General features: G+C 35.0%; 1 protein-coding gene across 3 annotated transcripts; it reads right to left on the reverse strand.

Annotated features, from left to right (window-relative positions):
- Positions 1-505: 505 nt before the first annotated feature.
- LOC140790804 (uncharacterized) lies at positions 506-22,617 on the reverse strand. Of its 3 annotated transcripts, XM_073141073.1 has the most exons (20): positions 22,507-22,617; positions 21,068-21,933; positions 20,477-20,668; positions 19,150-19,211; positions 18,528-19,032; positions 16,504-16,704; positions 14,238-14,493; positions 11,567-11,810; positions 11,340-11,494; positions 10,619-11,236; positions 9,865-10,031; positions 9,154-9,367; positions 8,884-9,075; positions 8,297-8,413; positions 6,872-7,117; positions 4,499-4,703; positions 3,435-3,652; positions 2,042-2,193; positions 1,212-1,473; positions 506-1,131 (listed from the first exon to the last, which is right to left on the reverse strand). In XM_073141073.1, the coding sequence occupies exons 2-20, from the start codon at positions 21,871-21,873 to the stop codon at positions 859-861; spliced, it is 5,085 nt and encodes a 1,694-aa protein (XP_072997174.1). In that variant the 5' UTR covers positions 21,874-21,933; positions 22,507-22,617; the 3' UTR covers positions 506-858. The 3 variants fall into 3 exon arrangements, with proteins under 3 accessions (XP_072997174.1, XP_072997173.1, XP_072997175.1); XM_073141072.1 differs by having other exon boundaries at positions 8,884-9,367; XM_073141074.1 differs by having other exon boundaries at positions 8,884-9,367; positions 18,528-19,067.
- Positions 22,618-22,701: the final 84 nt, after the last annotated feature.

Here is a 22,701-nt window from a genome sequence, read left to right on the forward strand (position 1 = left end):
AAGTGGTAATAATTATGATATACATACATGTCATAAGACAAGGTAATATAACCCCGTGATTGGCAGCTCACAATTTTAAAAGTTTAACCTGCATGGCTTTTTAAGCCCAAAGAAAGTATATACCAAAGCTTTCTATTTATTTTTTTAATAGCGCATTGATCCTCTTAATTCCGTAAGACTTCTAAACTATCCTTTCTGTTATTCTTTTTAATTAAAATATCATGTAATTATTTTTAAACTTTCTAAGAATTATATTACCAGAGAGAAGAGAGAAAATTAAAAGGTAAGATAATTATTTAATGTTTTTCATTAACATTATCAAAAGGTAAGAGATACTAAATAATTAAAGGAGTCGAAGTATCCAACAAAAAAAGAAAGATTTATATGAAGATAAGCTATATTTCAGAGCCTCTAGTATGATTAACTCTTTATTATATACAAGAACAACTTCCACCAATCCTAGATTTGCAAAACTACAAGATTACAATAAGTGAATAAAGCAACATTTGATCAGTTACTGCATGACGCAAGAAGAACTATTCTATATGATATTGTTATAAAATCACTGAAGGCTACATGTAAACTGCTTTTATTTTTGATGGAAAAGCCGAAAAGGTAATATAAATATATACAGTTCCTGTTCCACAAGTCCATCAAATAAAAGGACATAAGCCATATCTACATGTCTTCCATTGAAAAGAGGAGAAAACCACGAGTATTTTCACTTTTCCAAGTCCCCATTATTACCTTTAATCCACAAATTCCTAACAATTCAACCAGCCAAGTAAGATTAACTGCTCTTGAAAATCTCTATCCACCTTTTGCCTGTCTTAGAGAAAGAATGGGCTGCTTAGCTACTTATTGCTGCAAGCTGTTATTACGACTCTCCAAGAATCTCCTCTCAGCAGCCAGACCAGCAGCAACGGATGGAGGCAAATGCCTTAAACTTTCTACTCGATTATTTTCTTCTTCCTGAGGGTCAGAAGGGACTACCACAGGAAACAAGGACTCGACGTCTTGAAGAGTCAAAACAGGCTCATCCTTAAGAATTTTAGCTTTGCGGCTCATTGTGGAGCAGGCCGCTCTTCTGCTATTTAGCATGTAAATACTTTCTTCTATGGTGCTCTTTACCTGTGAACAAAAGTAACACATGATCAGATGCTTGGCAAAAGACAGGTGTGGACTCTGGAAATAGAAGCTCCCGTGCATACAAGAAAGCGATGAACAAATGTGTTCTTGTTCTGTCCGACTCTGTGGATACGACTGATCGCTTGAGCTTCAGCTGCAGGATTCAATAATGGCTCCACTAGAATGACATGTTGTGCTTCCAAGAGATTGAGACCATTTGCGCCATGCTGGATTAACATCAAGAGTACTTGAACAGGCCTTTCATTGGAAGGATGGCCCTTGGCTTTCTCCCCATCCTCAATCCTTCTCTGACCTTTAAATTGTGCAATTGCGACTTGTGATTTCCTGCAGATAGTTTTAGTTTACCTAAGAACATATATAGCAACCCCAAACCAACAATATAGTTCCAATAACATAAGTCCTGATGAAAAGATAGAATGGAAAAAAAAGAAGTCTGAAAGCAAATCTAATTCTAATGATAAGAACAAAGAGAAGAAGACGGGCACCTTGCACATTTTCAGGTAAGACAGAAAATCAAACCTATTAAAAATATTTGCATATGAAACTCCAGGTCCTAGATAGTCAAGCATTACATTTATATCATAAAGCTTATTAAGAAAATTGCTCGCGAGCAAGCATATTCAATGGCTAAATAAAAGTCTAACTGGGGTTCCAATTCACTAACAAAAAGAAGAAGAATGAAAGAAAGAAAAGAATAAAAAGGTGAGCTTTATCATAGATCTAGAGGCATGTGGGTGCAATCCTAATTTTCTTTCTTGTTCCGTCACTCCATTACATTAAAAATGTTGAAACTAAATGAAAGACTTCGGAACAAGTAAATTCCCTTTAGTTCCTTGGTGACCAAAATAAAGTTTACGAGACTTAAATAGGATGCCTGTAAACAATATTTTACCTGCCTCCCTTCATCCGAACATATGTGATGCTGTTAGAAACCAATGCGTGCTCTAACACATCAAGCACATCATTCCAGCTGGAGAAGACAAGGATTTTGGCCTCTTGATCATTTAAAATTATCCATAATATTCTTCTAGTGACAGCTTCAATCTTGACAAGTCAAAAACCACAAAATAGAAGATAAGTACACTAACTAGAAATGCGAAAAGTTCTTTAGCCTACAATATGAAAAACAGATCAGGATAGTTATCAAATCAAAGCTTAAAGAAGATTTTCATTACCTAGATATTCAAGTGAATGGCTAAACATTTTTTGTGAACATAGACTCAGTTACATATCAAACTAAAGCTGAAAGATACATTACATAGGTATTCAAGTAAATGGCCAAACCACTTTATGTGGACATCTATCCATCTACCAGCCAAAACAATACCATGATGGCATTTGTGCAGAATGCAAGGCATTTGTGTTTACTTAGTACTGTACCATATAGTCATACTGAAGCTTAAGTGAATGTGATATTAATTAGTCAATTAAATGGCAAATATTTTGACTAGAACATCTACTTGTTTGTATCTGTCCATCTGCCTAATTGGACCCTAAGTGGACGGGCAACAACATCAAATAAATGAATGAGACATATAGGACTGTAGATAAGGTTATGTCCAACTAAGTGGCCGAGGAGTCCAACAAAAGACCATTGGAAACTTTTCAGCTTTTCTCTAGACAAAATTGCTTCCCCTAGAATCTAGATTAATGAAGAAATATCTGGTGAAAAACTTTGAAATTCAAACAATGTCGTCATCAGGCTTGACCTGGTCAACCTGATTATGATATTTCACTTATGATCTGGCCTGGTCGACCCAATCATGATATTGAAGGATGTGATTTCATATCTCCATGTAAAACTAAATCTGCATCATAAAGTATACATGTGGAATACAAAAATGACATTGCATAGTATATCTTGCATTACTTTGTGCGGCACTTACTAGTTTTTTGACTGTTATGCTGTATTTGCCTACATATAGACACTAAATGCTTTAGCAATTTGGGCATTCCCATACATTTATTCCTCTCATATTGTACTCCCTAAGATATCCAATTACCCCTCTTTCCTAGATAGTTTCTGTATTGGGTTATCCATATAGTTGAACTACAAATTGCCAGTCAGTATCTACTTTTTTCCAAGAATCAAAGCATGGACTGCGACTAAAAAAAATCTAATGTGTATCTTTAGGTAATAGCTCTCGTACTAAAAAGTAAAATAGGCAGAGACTGATGAAAACTGGTACTAAAAAGTAAGGAAATAAGGGCCAATCCAAAAGGTCTTTCCAGATATCATATAAATTGAGGACAGGTAAGGTAGAATAGGAAATGAGAGAATATACCTTTGTCCCATATGAGCCTTGAACAACAATAGAATTTTCTAACAGAGTCTCAGCTTGAAAAGCACCTAAATTTGCTACATCACCATTCCTATTTTGTTTCTCAACCACATAAGCAATGTTTTCAAACTCTGTACGTTGACGGCATGTAGGACAAGTAATCCATTTCCGACGTGATTTTCCAGAATGTTCAATCGCCCTCTCCGACATGTGGAGACAGCCTGTGATGTGACATTAAGCTGTTAGATCCATTTTTCTGAGTAACAATAAAAGTAATTAAGTACCAGTCAATGAAGTTAACATCCATGTAGCTCAGCTCTAAAGCTAATGTCTAATGCAGAAAATACCAGGAAAGTAACAGAATTGCAATTGTAACTATATTTATGCATAGAAAGTTTCAAATAGTCCTGGTAATATTTTCCAATAATAAGTCGTCTTTACAATTGATTGGCAAAATAGTAGATAAAGTCAATTTCATCTTCTTTCTCCTCATGATCAAGACCCACTTAATCTCCATGTGGACCCTTCTGAAGTCAATAATATAGATGAGCAAGAAAATGAAGTGATAGCATGCAACAAATGAAACAAAATTGCCTATCAAAATTATAAAGCATATTAAGTATATAATCAATTACTAGGTGGTCGAAGTCATGCTTATGTGGGAATCTGAGAAAAGAAAATATATATGCAGGAAATTCCAACCTCTACTACATGAGACCGCATTTTCATTACGGTCATTAAAATGAGAATCCAAACCCTATAAGACTAGATATGTATAAAGCTTTACAGTTCTGAACTAATTTGATACAACTCTTATCTTGAGCTAATATAAGAGAAGTGCAGGTGAATTATGTAGTCATATTGTAAGATACTGCAACTAGCCTCATCACCCAAAAAGATAATCATTTACATGGCATGTATCTTACAGAGTCAAAAAAACTGGGCTCACAAAAAACAATAAAACTACAAATATGACGCTCATTCTACTTCCATTCCAACTCATACTGTTTTAACAAAAATGGATAAGATGGAAATAATTTACTCTCAGAAGTTTCAAAATTACTCACATTTGCAGCATATAAAATGACCACACTGAAATACCATCTTCTGATCAAAATATCTCTCCTGACAGATGGGGCATGGTTCATCATCAATATTCTTTTCAGTTTCTTCCTTGGAAAGGGAAGGAATTGCAAAATTAGTTGTATCTTGAGTCTCATATGATATACTATGGCGCTCATTCTGTGTTTTCTGTTTCGATAACACCATTCCCTACCATAAAAGGAAAGCAGCATTTCAGTATAATCATAAAAAGTCACTACAGCAGTTCAGAATAAGATAGTCAAACAACAAAGAGGTAAATTGCAAAGAAGATTCATGCTGGAACAGACAACACAGAGAAGTGTTAGTTATAAAGGGTGGAGGAATATGGAAGTCACAAAAAGCCAACTGTATGAACAACCCAGAATTTCGAAAATAAATATATATAAGAAATTAGAGATAATTATTTAGATAATGAGAGAGTTAGTTTAATCCTTGATTATTTAGGATTTAGATTAAAACAAATTAATATTTTTATTAGGTATATAATTAAGAAACTATTAGGACTCGTATATCTTTGATCTGTAAAAGGGCTTTTAAAAAGAAAATAAAACCCTAAAGAAATTTTTGGCAGAAGTACTGTAGCAGTGCCACAGCACCGCAGAAAAATAAATAAAAAGTAGGTTTTATGGGATGGCACTGTATCAGTACTACAGTACCGAGATGAGGAGGCCATTCATCTCCTACTTCCTCATCTAAATTCTTTTGTTACATCCTTACCTCATCGGAGTTACCATTGTCGAAGTTAGTCTTCAGGGAGTAACCGAAGTAAGCGAATAACACCAAACAAATCGTATGTGAAGAATTTTTTACTGGATCATTGAATTGAGTTATTCCACATGAACCTTAGGGTGAATAAATTCACTCACATAATTATCGTCTTGCATTTCATACTATGATTCTTTTGTATTAGTATTTGTGCAATATTATACTTCGTACTTTATCATCTTTTATATTTTGTGTTATACTCTACTTTGTGCAATATTTTAATTCATGAAATATTGATCCTCATGCATTACTGTTCTTCATGCAAATAGTAAAATAGTGGCTATGGATTGGTAGGACTTTGAACAGACACATGCTAGATATTTTTCGTTGTATCTCCTTATGATGATTCAAGTCTATCTTGAAGTTCATGAGACAGATTTATCCCTAATCAGTACATGATCTATTTAGGTGACTCTGACGCGGTTAGAAAATAGTCCTAGAGTGGATTAAAAATTTCCCTAAGGTGACTCTAATATCTCTCTATAATTAGTAGAAAATGCAAGTTATGTTTATCACATAGTGCATCTCGAGGTGACTTCTAGTAAATGTGGACCCATTGGCACAGACCCAAGTTGAGACAGTTGACACTATTGAGATTGAGAAAGTTTGCATAATGAAATAGAGCATGATATTACCTTGCTAATTACATCTTTCTGGCTTATACTTAATATGAATATTATGAGATTGCTGATTATTGTTATAAATTATTAAGCTTTGATTAATATCTCATATTTGATAAAAAATAATTTCCTAACTTTTGAGTGGATAGCACTCACTGGGCTAAAGGTATTAGCTCATTAAACTCTTTAAATTTTTTAAATGCTAGTTAGCATGGCAAGTGAACATGAGCATCGAAACTCTACCTCCACTTAGAAATCTAGCTCTCACACTTTGAAATATAAGTGGTTCTTAGTTTCAAATTAAAAAGCTAAATGTTACCTTAGTAATGTTTAGAAGACATTGATTGTATAATTTAGATATTTTATTTTTGAATATTTTTGAAATGGAGTTACTAAATAAATTTTGACTTTCATTATATTATGGATAATTAGTTAGGGCCTCGTGTATTTTAAGCCTATAAGGATACATGGCCGGTCATATATTCCTATTTCAGATCGTGACAGTATGTAAATAATCCTACACTCAGAAGTTTCTGTAATATATTGACACTTAATATTTATTAATCAAACAAAATAATGATCTTGAATATAAAATAAGTAAATAACATGCTATTTATCAGAATTTAGAAATCAGTGCATCTTAGACAATATAGAAACCAAGGGATTGTAAAAAAAAGATCTTTTCAGATCTATTCCGGCTTTGACAAACCATAATCTAAAGTAAACAATCTAGAAAAGTATAATAGCTTTCCACATCCAAGTTTCTTCCATAACTTCTCTAGTCAGATGTCTGTTGACTTCCATTTATTGCACCACCATCTTTATGACACCTATTTTTTTATGTTTTCCAAGCATCAGATGTTGTTATAATCTAACCTGGTGTAATGAAGATGTAAGATTCAGCGGTAGTTAAAGATGAACAAGAAATGATAAAGATCTGTGTAGACTCACCTTTAAGTAACGGAGTTGTCCTTTTATACGTTCCAATGAGGACAAAGACAAGAGCTTATCAGTTGATAATTGAAATTTGGTTGGAACCAACTCTTCCCTAATGAGAATATTGATGGCACTGGGTTCATCCTCTGACTCCTTAAGCCGCAATCGTGAGGTAGACATTTTAATTTCATCATGAGCGCGCAGTAACTGAGTTTGAGCAATTGACAATAACCTTGCTTGAGTGAACTCCTTGCGCATAGCCTAAAGAAATACGTAGAAATCATCGCGCTATTTAAAAGAACAGCTCAGATTATTCAGTCTTGAATACTACAGTCAATGTTCAAAGGAAAACAAAGGAAGAATGATGGAGATAAAGCAATACCCGATCCTAGATGGTCTCTCTTACTTCTTTACTCCTAGAAGGTAAAATTCTGAGAGAAAATATGATGAGAGCAGCTATTCGTCTATCACTCCATGTTATTTCAGAAGTGATGCCATTAGTATGTATCATCTTGTCCACACAATTAGTAGAGAACTTGTAACCTTAAGAATTTAGGGTGCGTTTGTTTGAATTTATGGTATGTTTGTTCAAGGAATATAAAGATTAGTTATCCTGTGAGCCCCATATAAACTCATATTTAATATAAATTAATATATGAGATTAGAAGTCTGGACCGAATGTCATATCTCCCAAAAGAAGGGATATATTATCTCATCTAAGGGGTGGGATGATATATCCTGAGTAGAGGGAAGATGGTCTTAGTACTATATTACCGTTAAATATAAATAATAAACTAACAATCTTAATTACTCAAAATTTATTTTATTTTTTAATATTTTTATTAGTATTTTATATTTAATTAAAGTATTGCTATATTAAAAAAACTTTTCATTTTTTTCATTTTTATAACAACTTATTTGTATTACTTTTGAGTTTAATTATGATTATTTTGAATTGGAAGTGATTAATTTTGATAATTAACATAATATAATTTAATGATATAATTAAAGTTTGAGATAATCAATAGTTGTTCAAAATAGTAATTGACGGTATTAATTTTCTTTATCGAGGATAATAATGTAATTATGTTTACTTATCAATATATAGTCTTGTATAAACCAAACAATAAACTAAAATTGTAATATGGGATTAGTGATCCTAAGGGATATATTATCCATTGGGATAAGCCTAGGGTTATCTTCTCTTATCCAATCCTACAACCAAACACACCTTTAGAATATTAACTTTCACAAGAAAAAGAAAAGAAAGTAAGGTACCAAATGTATGTAAAAGTTTATGCACTTAAAAGACAGCAATATCTCCATTGCGTTCCTTTGTAGAACAGTAATAGATGTGTCTCAGAAAAAGTTAAGAATATATACACTGAAAAGATAATCAATCTCTTTCATCATATTCCTATTGAACAATGATTGGCATACCTCAAAAAGAAGTAAGTGCTTCTTAGCAACACCCATTCCCTTCCTTCCTAGGATTGACTTGGAATGAGTTTTGATGACCTTTAGGGAGGTCTCAAGTGCAGAAGGATGTCTGTAAACCTATATCCGATGTTATCCAGAGAGAAGAAAATGCAATTAGGATCAGAAGAAAATGCAATCATGGAATATCCTAACTTTCCAATATCACCAACTCAAAACCTTCGGTCAATTATCTATTAGAATGCCATCATACTGCAATACAGTAGGTAATAATAACATATTAGTGTATTTTACTATTATAAGCTCCAGAAAAGGCATTAAAAGATCAGTTCAGTCTGACGGCCTACAAGAGGATTGTGTAGTCTATTTAGGAGTTAAAAATGACAAAAGAAAAGAAGTTACATTAAGAACAAAACCCTGTCACTACTGACAGATGACTACAACAACAATAAACCTAATTAAAGGCATAACTAGTTGCAAATACAAAAAGCAGCCACTCTTTCAGAATAAATTTGAAAGAAATCAGCCAGATCAACAGACCTAAATGTAGAAGAATACCCAAAAAGGGAAACTTAGATGATAAGATTTACCTGTACGCTTTCCCTAGCCGACCTTTGTTTATTTTTTCCATTATCAACATGAGATTCATCTGAGGTCATCTTATTACGGAAAAAATGATTCAATTCATAGTAACGGTTTTGCAAGTTCAATGCTTCCTCAACTGATGCAATAACAGTATCATTAATTGATCTTTTTACAAGAAAGAGTTGGGCCTCATATACCTGAAAATTTGTATCGGTGAGAGAACAAAGATATAACTTATTAAGGACTAGATCATATAAAAATATCATGCCACCAACCCGAAAGTGTTTATCTAGTTCACATTGCACGCATAAAGAACCATTGCCGTCATAGCAGTTTGGACAATATCTCTGACTTTCAAGATCATCATCTGTTGGCTTCTCCATCATTTGGTTAACTTCCATAAGCCTGTCTATCAATTTTTTTCTAGAACTTTGCAAAGAATCTACACCAGACTCAATAGTATATTTTAACATGCTTATACTTCGGACCCTGAATAAAGAACAAAAAAAATTAGAAGAAAAAAGCAAAGATCTAACAAAACAACAAATCTTATTGGTTTATTTTATCAATTTAATTTGTTTTAATCACTATATACGTGATCCAATTCCAAATTATCAAATAGAATTGCACTAGTAACTTTACTAACTTTATAACATCATGATTAAATGTTGCTGTAGATCTTTTGCAACTTGAGGAAACTTAAAAGGACTCCAACAGACTGGCAAAACTTTTTATTCTATTTTATCAGAGAATGTAAGATAGTGGAAAGATATGGAGAAAAGAAGAGCAAATATGGAGAAAAGATATTTCTAATAATCCATGAAGTTTTATCCACCTCCTACGGATACCTCGAAACATTGACATCTCAGAAAATAGTGCTATAAGTTTGATGCAAAAAATATTTCAGGCCATCTGATGAGCACAAAGAGAAATCGGCAAAGTAATTAAGATTATAAATAGCAAGAGCATAGAACAGTATAACTTACCTTGAAGCTATTCTCTTCGACCCCATTTCATTGGTAATCCTAGTGCAAGCATCATCGATCTTTCTTAGTAGTTCCTCAGATGAATCATTATTCTGTTCAATGTGGTCAAGGGCATCCAACCACCAATCCATTTTATGCTCTTCTAATTCCTGTGAGATAGTGGAAACCTAGAAACAAAAGCTGATTAATAAATAATGCAAAAAAAAGTGAAAATCCACAAAATATACAATGACAATATAGCAATAACCAGTGATTTAAAAGAGCTGGTAATTTGACATTGGACATAGTCTGTTAATTGCCAGAACATATAGCAATATTCATGAAATTACTAAAAGACAGTTAGTTACACGTCCTTTGTGTAAATGATGAAACAGCGGTCAGCAACTTCTTTCTTCTACAGGAGAAGGTAGTAGAGATTTCAGCAGTATTGAATTCCATTATTCTTCATGAAAAACGTGATTTTCATTCTACAAAGTGGCATAGATATGAAAAAGAGAGACGTTCAATTATTAAAAGTTTAAAACTATGTCAGCAAGCAAGAGAATTCACATTTCATGAGGAATCTATAGTTGAACAGAATAGATGGTGCAGTTTCTTGTCAGGACTAAGATCAGTCAAAATACCACTCTGGATACAAAAAATAGTTTCATTGCAGCATGATACAAGAAATATGACTTCCAACGTAGTTGGACAGATAAAGAAAATGGGTATAGTGCACTTCCATGAAGCAGAAGACTACATTCAGCATGAGTACCTGCATTAATATAGTTTGGAAATCCTGCTGTGCAAGCGATAGCTTAGAATTGAACATAGACAAGTATTTTTGTTTAATCTTTTCACAAGTCTTTCTCAAGCAGCCATCAGAATAACATCTAGCAGATGCCTGACACTGACTGCCAGTTTCAACCTGTTTCTTCCCACTATCACCATTTGTACATATTTGTGTGGTGACATTTTCAACATTCCTGCAGTTCTTGAGAGAAATATTCTCAGTGGTTGAAACTGATTTGCTTTCCTTGTTAGTTTTCCTTCGTTTTACGTAATAATAATCAAACTTGCCTGCACTTGTTGCTTTCCTTTTTCTTGTTTCATTGTCTTCAAAACAATGTGCCTCCATTAGGGGACATAGGGGTAAATATTCGGAACTAGTTCTAAGCAACTCAGCCAGATTATGATTAAGGTGAAGGTTCAATAAAGGGTCCAGACGGAAATCACCAGAGTTTTCATCAGCCAAAACCAGTGCTTCCTTGTACAAAGATATAGCAAGTTTGTTGTCTTGATCTATCACAGCTATTCCAGCTAGACCATTCAATGCAACAACAATTTTTCTAAGCTCTTCCTCTCCTTCAATTTTTGCTTTACCTATCAGAACCTACAGGGAAAACTCTTACTATCAGAAACTTGATCCCATCATCAAATAAGACACAAATATTATGAAGTAATTTGCAGCATAAGAGTTTAATATGGTGACTCACTTCTAATATTTCTCCCATGGACAAAGGAGAATTCTGTAAAGAACATAGACCAGAACTTCCAACTTGAGGGTGGCAGCATGCTTGACGAAGTTTTAGAAGTGGAACGAGAAGCTTTGCAACCTCACTGTGGGGAAGAACACTGGACGCACTAGAACCTGGAAGTAAATGCAGAAGAGCATTAAAGTTGAGTTTTTCCTTTTGATGAGATTTGCCAATGTGAGATTTACCAGAAGGTGACTCTTTTCCACAGTTGTCATCTTTCAGTTTCTTGATAATTGCATGTGCATGGTTTACGCAAGTTGCATGTTGCTTCTGATAGAAATGCTCTTCAATTGGTGAGAGTGATAGCCAGGAAATGCATTCTTCCTGTGGTGGCAGATGTAGCTCTTCTGACACATGGAATTTCGATGAACGCCACATAATTTGTTTAAATAGGTTTTGGATGAATTTCATAGCCACGATATCTCTTCTCTGCAATGCAATGTGTGAAAAAGTATTACAACCATCTTTGCCTCATTTAAAGGATGTATTTGGGTCTATAGAACGATCCAGAACCATCAGACGGCAGATTTAGCCAATAGATTATATTTTCTATAGTTCCACAATTTGGCTAAGAATATTAAGTTACTGGGTTCAGAACAGTTTGTCCTCATATTTTGATACTTCCCTGCATGTCAAGTAAATCTTTTTCTTCTATCTTCACTCATAACAGCATCCAGAAACCTTCTACTTATTCCTTAATCACTAACACACCTCGCCATACAGCTGTTACTCAACACTTACAAATCAAAAACAAGCAGATTTTACAACTTTGGATTTCAGTGACATGAGATTTAAGCAATTAATGGATCATTAACACTCTTCAAAGTTCTGGAGAACACAGCTGCTTATCTAAATATACTAATAGTCAATTTCCACAAAAAGGAAAAAAATCTCTTTGTTCCACAATGAGCAAATTCCTCATTCAGTAAGAGAAATTTTACGTAACAAGAATTTCTCACTTGCTGTGGAATTAGAGAACACCCTCATAGAGTAGCTTAAATATCTATATCCATCTTGTTCTTGGCTTCTAGCAATATCGTAATGGTCAAACAAAATCTTGAGTTCCTCCTTTTAACTCCGGGTCAAAGTACTCTTAAATTGGTAAGTGTAAAAAGGTTGTATATACTGCTTAAAGTGAAAGCAATTGATGTAGAAAAAGTCATACCAGTTAGTGATAACCAACTGAAACAATGAATAAATCCTTTAGAGAGAAGAAAGCAATGAAATAATAAATATGGGCAGTAAAAAATTTTAAGAATCAAAAAACAATCTCAAATCGTTGCAACGAATGTAGACATCTAAGAGCAAGGCTTGATGCCGCAACGAATGTAGACATCTAAGAGCAAGGCTTGATGCCATTCTTTTAAGTTGTTACCAGCTAAAAAGGTGAGAACTCAATCTCTATTTCAACCACCTAAAAAAGGAACAACGTTGTTCTAGCTTTAGTTTCCAGAGTTTCAAGTTTCAGTATGTCTTTTGATACAAAATACAAACTAGAGAACCCGCACAGAATGCGAGTAATAAGCACCTTCAGGAGTTTGGCAGCGATTATTGACTATTTATATTTAATAGATATATACTAAATTAGTTGTAAATTCTAAGTATTTATTGATGTTGGTGTCTATATTGACATCTCATCTTGCCAAGTCACCGTGCCAACACATCATCTTCTTACCCTCCCCTCCTCTCTCTCGCACTCTATCTTTCCCTTTTCCTTTCCCTCATCCATCTTCCTCAGCTCCACCGTCCTCTCACCTCAAAAGTCAAAACCCTCTCCTCCCTCTTCTCCCACTAAGAAAGTCAAAGTCAAAACCCTTTTATCCTCTCCAACCTCAGAGCCATCTCCTTCCCTCCAGCAGTGGTGGTGCTGTTTCCGCCTCCGCCTCTTCACTAGAGCTCTCCGACCATTAGTGAGAGAAGAGGATAAAAGGTTTTTGAGGTGGGAGAGGACGAATGAGAGGGTTTTTGAGGTGAGAGAGAAGGTTCCCAGATGAGAGGAGGGAGGAGGGTGGAGAGGAAGAGGGCGGGTGAGGGAGACGGGAAGAAGATGATGAGTTGTTGCTGGAGAAACCTACATCAGTAAATACTTTGATTATAATATTATATTAGTATATATTTATTAAAGCACTACAAAATTAGGAAAAATAGAGCCTGATTATCACCACTGAGATGACAGGGCAACAACCACTACTGCGACCTGGCATAGCAAAGTTGCAGTTACTATTCTCATTGTGATCTGGAGCTACAAAGCAGCTACTGTCATTGCTGCAAAATGTGACAGCAGCACTGATCACAGATTCACTATCACTCTTGCCTCCAGAGATGGCAGATATGTTAAAAGCTTCTGCTTCAGGCACGCTGACTAAGGTCAGAATTAGCACCTTGCTACCACCCTCCCACAAGGACGGTGATGCTGGCTGTTGTAGCAGAGGCAGCAGTGGCCGCCGCCACTGAAGCAAGAAGTAGCTAGCACCATTCTCAGCTGCAAAGAACCACCACAAATAAGGGGAAAACAATCACACATCAAATATTTGGGAAATACTGGATACAGGATAGGGATGGAATGCTAAAGGGAAGTAGGCAGGACATTCAAGAAAGTGGCAATTGGGATGGATAGTTGAGTTAACGTTTAGTAGCCAGATATCAGTTGGTTTTGTAGCTGATCAAGACCAGAAAACAATTATCCAATTTTGAGCCTAGTTATGGACCTGTTACAACAAAATCCATTTCAACTGAAATAATCAGAAGTTTACACCTTGCAAATATCATTGACCGACTTTGAGAGAAATTGAGAGCTTACAAGATCAATTATTATGTAAAAAGGAGCAATCAACGAAACAATGCTAATTATCATACCTCATATGGATCTCTAATCACTTCAACCCACCATCTATAAACATCAAACGGGCTCGCCCTAAGGAAACGCAATAAACCATATAGGTCATCAAGCCTGCGCTGCACTGGAGTTCCTGTGATGCACCAGCGATGCTGAGCATGTAACCTCATTGCCATCTCTGTCACACAAGCTTTACTGGACTCTACCATCTGAGCCTCATCCAAACACAGCCTCCACCAATGGATCCTCGTTAAGAAAGTAGGAACAACAGGATATCTATGAATGAAGAGACAAGACAATAGATTAATAGAAACAATTTGGAACACATTTTTATTAGAAGTCCACAGATTTGACAAAACCCATACCAATGCTTATAGGTTTAGGCTCATCACCAAGCATCTACAATGTGGTGCAGGTTTCAAATAGAGTTGAATTAAAGCATCGTTTCAATCCACTCAAATGAGCAAAATCCAAAACAGTTAAGAGAATCAAAATGTTACTATGTTGTGTTCTACCCAACCTTCACACTAAACTTCAATCTGTCAAGTAATGGCAATGCCATGTAGATTATGGCATCAAGAAAAATAGATAACTAATGAAAGCACAGAATATTCTTATTCATGGTTTGCCGTATCGGCCGAACCCGATTCCGATCCAGGCCCGATCCGAACTCTTTCTATCTTTCACTCTTTCTTTTCACTCTCTCTCACTCTCTCTCTCTCTCTCTCTCTCTCTCTCTTATTGTTTTTCTTTCTTTTTTTTCTCTCTTTACATATAATCATTATTTCTCTTACGGAGAGATCTAGCTCCAGTGAACTCCGACGAACTCCGACAAACTCCGGTATATAATTTTTTGATTAATTTTTTTATTTCTTTCACTCTCTCCCTTTTTCTTCTCTTTTCTTCTTTTTCTACTTCTTCTACTTCTTCTTCTTCTTCTTCTTCTTCTTCTTCACTGCATCATTTTTTTTTGTTTGATTTTCTTCCACTCACGCTCTTTTTAATCTCTTCTTCTTTTCAATTTTTATTGCATCATAGTTTTTTTTTTCTTTTCTTACTTTTGGCAAACTTTTTTCTAAATTTTTAGAAGTTTTCCTGCATTTTTAAATAATATTTAAAATTTTATGTAATTAAAAAGTCCGATCCGATCCATGCGACTCATACAGTCGATATGGCCAATCCAACAGATAAGTATCGTTTTTTCGAAAGGCTGATCTCGATCCCGATTTTTTGAATCTTGTTCTTATTCAAATAAAAGAAAGCAAGTTCTGAATATTGGGATCAGCCGTTCAAAAAAATGATATGTATAGGCATTATTAGTCGTATCAGTTGCTCGTATTTGTCGATACGGTATCAGGATTATTTTTAGTTACATCAAATTACTCACATATAATGCCTAAAAAAGTATAAAATAAAAAAATGACATTTTCAAAATCATGATGAATTCCAAGCAAGATCTGGTAAATTTTCCTACTCGTAAATTTCTGAGTAAGAATGTGAGATGAGGAGAGAAAGAAATCTCTCTCTACACTATTGTTCTGAAGCAATAAGAGAGGGAGAGAGAAAGGGAAGGTTAGAGAGTAAGAGAGAGGAAGAGGAAAAATGGAAAAAAAAGAAAAGAAAAACGATCATCTGAGTTCATTGAAGTGCAAAGTCGCCGGATTGGCCATCAAATGAGCTCAATGAAGTATAAGGGGTAGAAGGAGAGAGTATGAGTGTGTATGAGAGAGAGTAAAAGGTAAAATCTTGAAAAGAAGGCAATGAAGACATCATTATCGATATCCCCGAGTTTTTTATTTGGCCCAAATCTTTAAACAACCCGCATTGAGCCGTTTCAGCCGATCCCGCCCAGAAATCAGCCATTTGGCTGTGATTAGGGCATAATCAGGATCGGCCGAAATTGCCATCCATGAAAGAAAGAGACAACAAAATAGTTATATCTAAGAATGGACAACTCGAGCACATTGAACAACCCACAGCATGACTTCGCTGCATGACCAAGACTACAGGTCTGCTAATTCATCCCCAGAAGCAATGCTTAGAGGTTAGAAATCATTAATAGATTTACATATACACTCCTAAGGAATTTTATTGATAAAATTAATTCTCTGCACCAAAAGATAGACTAGCTCTTAGACTTTAAAAGTGTTGAGAAGTTCAGATGTTAAGTATGAGTTTATATTGTTATTCTTTCTTAAAAAAATAAAAGTTTTCACTTTATTAGAAGGTAAAGGCAAACAAGAAAACAGAACCATGGAAAGAAGCAAAACTTATAATGGATTCGACCTCTTCTGGAATCTAAAGAAGTGGCGGTCAGCACCCTCTTTATCAGGATCATGTGACAAATCTTCTTTCAACACATCATATGTTGTCAGGACGATGTCAGCAGTTACTAGCTCAGTCATATCAATCTTCAATTTGTCTGAAGAGTCCGAATTTCTTGCACCTTCATAAATGCAGATTCTCAGGGATCCCGGCCTTGTATGACTAAAACAAGAAAACAAATAAATAAGCAGCACAATCATGTGGAAGTACCATATCCAGATGAAAGAGTACCGCATCCAGATGAAAGAAGAATGATGTCTTGTTCTATATTATCACATTTTTGTATGAAAAGGATATAATAGGATAAGTGACAGATACCACTAAAAGCCTAAAAAAGGTGGACATGATAAATAAATAAATAAATAAATAGAAAAACGGATATCTGTTTCATGACATGTAACAAAGAGAAAGGATGTAATATGGTAAGTGGCAACAAACCAAAAAGTATAAATTAATGAGGAAATCAATCAATTTTTAACCAAGGTTCCGAAAATCAGTATCGGAATCGGAATCTACCATCCGAAAAAACGATAAGTATCGGCCGTATCGGCTATCTCGACCGTCTGTATTGGATCGGATTATTTTAATTAAATAAAATTCTAAATATTATTTAAAAATATTGAGAAATTTCTAAAAATTTAGAAAAAAATTACAAAAAATAAAAAAAATATTATTATTCATATATAAAGCCTGTCTGCTACAGTGTCGAAACCAGCAGATCTATGCTTTTAACCTTATTACATTAGCACATTGATAGACCATAAATCATAAATGATGCTTTTACTGCTTTACATGTGATGCAGATGCACAATCAGCAAGTGATTTTGTTGGTAAAGATTGATAATCCTTAATCCAAGTGAAAATTACACATATGATTGCAGCATATCTAAGCATGCATGCAAATTCCATGTCATGATGCTATATTGCAGTAACCAATCAATCAAGGTTGCAATTTCCATGTAGTATCTAGTATCTACAAAGCCCCAGTTAAATGCATAAATAATTGAGAGACGCAAGAAATAAAAAATAAACTTCACAATTCACATGCTTCTGCAACCACAAGATGATCTATTGCTATATAAATTATGACATGCTTGATAAAACTTAATGCCAACCAGATGTCTTCCTAGTACATTTCGTGGCCAACATATATTCTTTTACAAATAACCAAGCATTAATCATAACTTGATCGCCAATTACTTCCAAATAGTAGTGCCCTTACAATGTTGCATGCTACTGCCAGACAAAGAAAACCATAATGGGAATTGTAAAGCAAATAAAGTTCATCTCTATATTCACAAAATTGCTACAGAATGCATGATAGCAACCAATTCTTTTCTTTTCACAGGCATAAGGACAGCAAATGTTCACATATGTGCAGAAAATCAATTTACTAATATGCTAGTATGCACAGAATAGCACTAGTATGCGAAAAAGTGAACAAAAGATACTATAACATTAATAAAATATTTGTAGCACCAAATTACTTTAATTAAAAACAAAAGACTAAACAAAGCTCTATCATAGTATGTTCAACAAAATCAGATTAAATACTCTCATCACCAAACAGAGATGCATGATGTGATTTTGAAAAGATATGAATTGTCACTACATTATAAATGCCTAAAAGAAGAAAAAGTGAAGGCCTGAGTCGGCTCTCCAATAAGACCATTTTATATTTCGTAAGAAAGCACTAATTAAAATTTTAATGCTATATCATGGAATATAAATATGTATAAAAATTAGAACTGTAGAATAAAGTCAATAAACCAACACGGAGATGTTTACGAAATAAGGAAATAAGGCAACCAATTAAAACAAAACAAAAAAATTGTTTGCAGTATTGTTATAGACAAGCTCATTTGATCTAGCAATAAAAGTTCAAATAATGTAAAGTAACTATGCAGCCATATATCTTAAATTTAAAAAAAGAACTTCCAACATACTGAAAGGGGCTAAAACATGGTAGAGCATAATGTTAATACCGAATTATTTCAGAATGCCATTGCACTAATATAGGAGCTGGGCATACTACAAGAGTTGCATGAGTATATATCTTGGCTTTAGCAGCTTCAATAAGTTGTGAGCAAAATGAGCATATATACTCTCCATCACTCTCTATTATGTGACAATCTTTCTTTTTAATGCAATGCTTCGACTTAGTGGATGAGTTCTTGGCTGCTGACTTCTGGTTAGAGTCTCCTCTTTTGTCAACTTCATTGGAAACTAAAGCTTTCTTGTTAGGCGAGTAACCAACACACTCTGCATGCTGCCAAGCATCACATAAATCGCATTGTACCCATAGCCCCTTGTACTTGGAACTTTCACTTGCAGCTCCACAAATACACTCGACACGTTCTAATTTTTGTATTTTTATCTTCTCTCCTATTTCATCACTACCATCAGAGAGAATGGCATCCTCTGATGAAGTCTTCTGATGGGCAAATATGCAAGCTAGCAGCTCAACTGTTTTCCCCAACCCCATCTCATCTGTAATTTGTAGCTCATAGACAAAAAGATAACAACTATATGTCAGTGGGATCAAGCTAGTAATGCGCATAAAGGTTATTGACTTATTTTGACATATTCCAGAGGATATCTACTTACCAGCTAAGATCCCACCATAAATATATGATAATGAGGATTCTGGAAGCAATGAAACATTTCCGCTGCAAAGGAAGACATTGCTAATGAGACAAAAGAGAATATGTCTGCACACAAAGAACTTAAGACTACAGAAATGCAGTATGATTTATCTGAAATATACGTACGAAGAAATCAAATATGCTTAATAGAAGAAAGACTCTTTCGCCTGCTAGAGGGTAGAAATTTCTATCTAGGGAACAAAAAATTGGATGACCTTGATGTGTTCAAGCTCAAGTTATATATATGATAGCAACGCTCTTCATCATGTGCTTTTCTTTTTGGAAATATTTGACAATTTGGGAAACTAACGAGAAAAAAATATAAATACTTCATGTGTGGAAAACCTGGTCTTGCTTGGGATCAACCAGTAAACTACATGTGTCTACTGACACATAACTATTAGGAAAACCTATATGAACATTACATACATTAGGATCTTTCTCCCCACATATCAAAAAAGATCACAGAAATAGTACAATGATAATAGTTACCAACAAAACAGTGGTATTTCGGGGAGGAACTAGAACCCGACTTATGAAATGAGACTTCAGCCTAAATTAAGCATCAGGCACAGCAAGTAAAAGTCAAATAGATATCAAAACCAAATTCGACTGTCTAAAATAAAAATCTATAGTTGGACCCTTGGTCTTGCATCATGATGCGAACACATGTCGTAGAGGATGTACAAACATGAAAAGTTTCCCCTGCAATTAATATAAAATATGTGTAATGCACAATGAAGATTTTGCTTTTATCGAGTAAGACAGAGCGTCATAACAAAGGCAGACAAACTTAGTATGCATCATTTCAGTTAAGGTGGCAATATCGAGAAAACAAACAACCCTGATTTCAGTTAGTTCCTCTTTAAGATGAAGAGGTTTAAACCCTCTAATAAATATGGAACAGAACCACTATAATTTGTCCAGCTCTAGTGCACACAATATGCTGTAAGAAGGCTGGAACAAGGAATAAGGCGATGACAATGTCAAGGACTACAATGCACTGCCATAATCTACAATTGGAAGAACTAAAAATACTGAAATTAAGGCTGTCTGAGTTTTTGAATTTCTGGATCATGCCCACTGGCTTAGCATGTCAATTCCATTTCAGCAATATAACTGTAGTTGCAAAACCAAGTTAAGCATCTTATTAATGCATAGCTAAGTTTCTGATACCTACTTCTTAAGTGTATGTCGGCCTATAGATAAATATTGTTCTCATTCTCCTTCTATATCTGAAATGGGCACACAATGAGGATAATAAAATTACATTTGCTCAAAAGTCTTACCTGAATGGATTATAGAACATTCTAGAATTTTTATGAAGGAAATCAACTGGCACACAGTAAGGAGCCGGTAACTCAGTTTCCTTCCCTTTCACTCCCTTCTCACGCTGAACCATCCAATATGTTGCACGGCGCTGATATGGTCTAAGATGAGGAAGCAAGTCAGGTAGTACATCTTCCAACACCGGCTCCTCCCTGAAAACCAAAGATTATAGAAATAAAGTGAAAAGGCAAAAGGTAATAAATATCTTATACCAATAGATAATTCACCTATGAGAAAAGCATAAGTTGTGTCAAGATATAGTATGACAATGCCAGAAATTTTGACAGTACTAAAAGAAAAAACTCATGAAAGTTCTTCTTAATCAAATTAATTGAAGAGATTTCGAATGAAGAAGAGAAGGTGAGAATTGAGAAAGACATTCAAATAACTTGACACATTATTTTCATAAAACCTTTTCGACTGAGGTAATTCAGGAGCTATCAAAAATGGAAAGACTTGATTCAATTGTTATGTGAAGAAAGAAAAACTTAAACAAGATAGATTTATGAGATCTTAAGGAAACAATCACAAATTAGATCAAGCAAGCTCACCTTGAAGGCTTAATGGCTTCATAGAAGTCAGCTGTATCAAACTGAGTGTCGTTCTTCGCAACAAGTTTACAAGGCCCATCAGGTTGCACATCAGTTTCCCCAATCCCATATACTGCTTCTGAGGATGTCACTTCAGGACGTAGCCAAGACATAACATTCATCATACTCTTTTTCCATGGCTTCCGTGCAGTCTCTAACAGAGATTCACATGCATCAAAAGCATTATTCAGTATCTCAACTCTAACCCTAAAAGATGGAACATCCACCAAATCTCCAACTTCAATAATGAGTCTTAGCGTTAGGAACTTCAGGCTAACCAAGTGAGCAAGACCAGAAACACTTTCACCCGGGCCATCAAAGGTACCGGAGAAAAGCACAGAAGAAGTTCCCATATCTTCCAATCTATGTTCATCAAGTATAAGATACTCTAAAAAGATACTGCTAGACGTTAATGAAGGCCATTGACCTAACCTAAAACTGCCTTCTTCCACATCACATAAACAGATCCGAAGACAAAAATTGGATCGCCTGTAGCTATCTTCCACCACTCCATAATCAACTGTTCCATCAGAAAATCTGACATCAGTAAGAACAACCTCTGCTATATCAAGATGATTATCAGAGTCCCAGTTGCTCCTATCTAAATCAATATAAGTTAGTTTGCTTGAGTCTTTATCGACCCGATCATTATTTCCATTAACAATTGAAAATTCACGGTCCTTCTCTAGCTTCCCAGCTGTACCACTACTCCTATCTGTAAAATCAACCTTTCCCGCCTGATTTGGGCGGAATTTCTTCCTACCCATTTCCCAAGAGAAAAATTACATGCAAAATGCAGTTAACTCGCTCGAATCGGAAGCCAATTGCTGCAAAAATCAAGAAATAGACAACGTTAGCCTGTGAGGAAGGGTTCTTCCTAATGCTGTCCCAGAAAAAAATAATCAATTTTACAATCTTTTTCCACGGAAAACGTACGAAATCTTTCAAAAACAAACACTAACGTAATGTAACCGGATTTATTCGGAAAATCAGAAACCCAGTAGCAGCAAAAGATCAACGATAACCAAAGATTCTTTGTAAATCTGTACAAAAATCTCAATTTACAATATTTTTGACAGTAAAACCCACCAAAGCATAACGTAACCGCATTTACGGACAAGTAACCGAAAAAGAAAAAAGATTCTCCATACGGCAATCAGAAAGGAAACAAGACAGCAAATCTCTGGACATTGGATAAGAATGGGAAAGAAAACTTTTCCAGGGTCTCAAAACAAGAACTGAGGTCCTTCTTAGGGTTTTCCTGGCGAAACAAAGTTGTTAACCATAAACCTTACACCACTACCAAAGAAAAATGAAATCTCGGATGACCCGAAGCCAAATTCGATCAAGAAAAAGGAAGAGCTGGTGAAATGATCATTAAGACTTTTCTTGGCGCCTACCTTGAAAAATAAATAAATAAATAAATAAAAATCTCCGCTGATAGACTCCGAATTTGGATGAGAGAGAGAGTGAGAGAGAGAGAGATGGAGGGAGAGATGACGTCTAAACTCGGAAGAAGACGGCGAGATGATCTTGGCTTTATACCGCCGTGATGGAGAAAATTTGCGAGGGTAATTTGGTCATATTGAGATAAT

Source organism: Typha latifolia, chromosome 6 (assembly GCF_019914945.1).
Source record: "Typha latifolia isolate L0001 chromosome 6, TyphaL0001v2, whole genome shotgun sequence".
Taxonomy (NCBI): Eukaryota; Viridiplantae; Streptophyta; class Magnoliopsida; order Poales; family Typhaceae; genus Typha; species Typha latifolia.

Excerpts from the sequence above, each read along its gene's own strand:
- LOC140790804 (XM_073141072.1), bottom strand. The coding sequence starts at position 21,873 with ATGGGTAGGAAGAAATTCCGCCCAAATCAGGCGGGAAAGGTTGATTTT. Across the intron at positions 19,212-20,476 it reads ATGTTCTATAATCCATTCAG|CGGAAATGTTTCATTGCTTC; the intron begins GTAAGACTTTTG and ends CTTCCTTTGCAG. Across the intron at positions 11,811-14,237 it reads TGATTAGAGATCCATATGAG|AGAAGAGATATCGTGGCTAT; the intron begins GTATGATAATTA and ends ATTGCATTGCAG.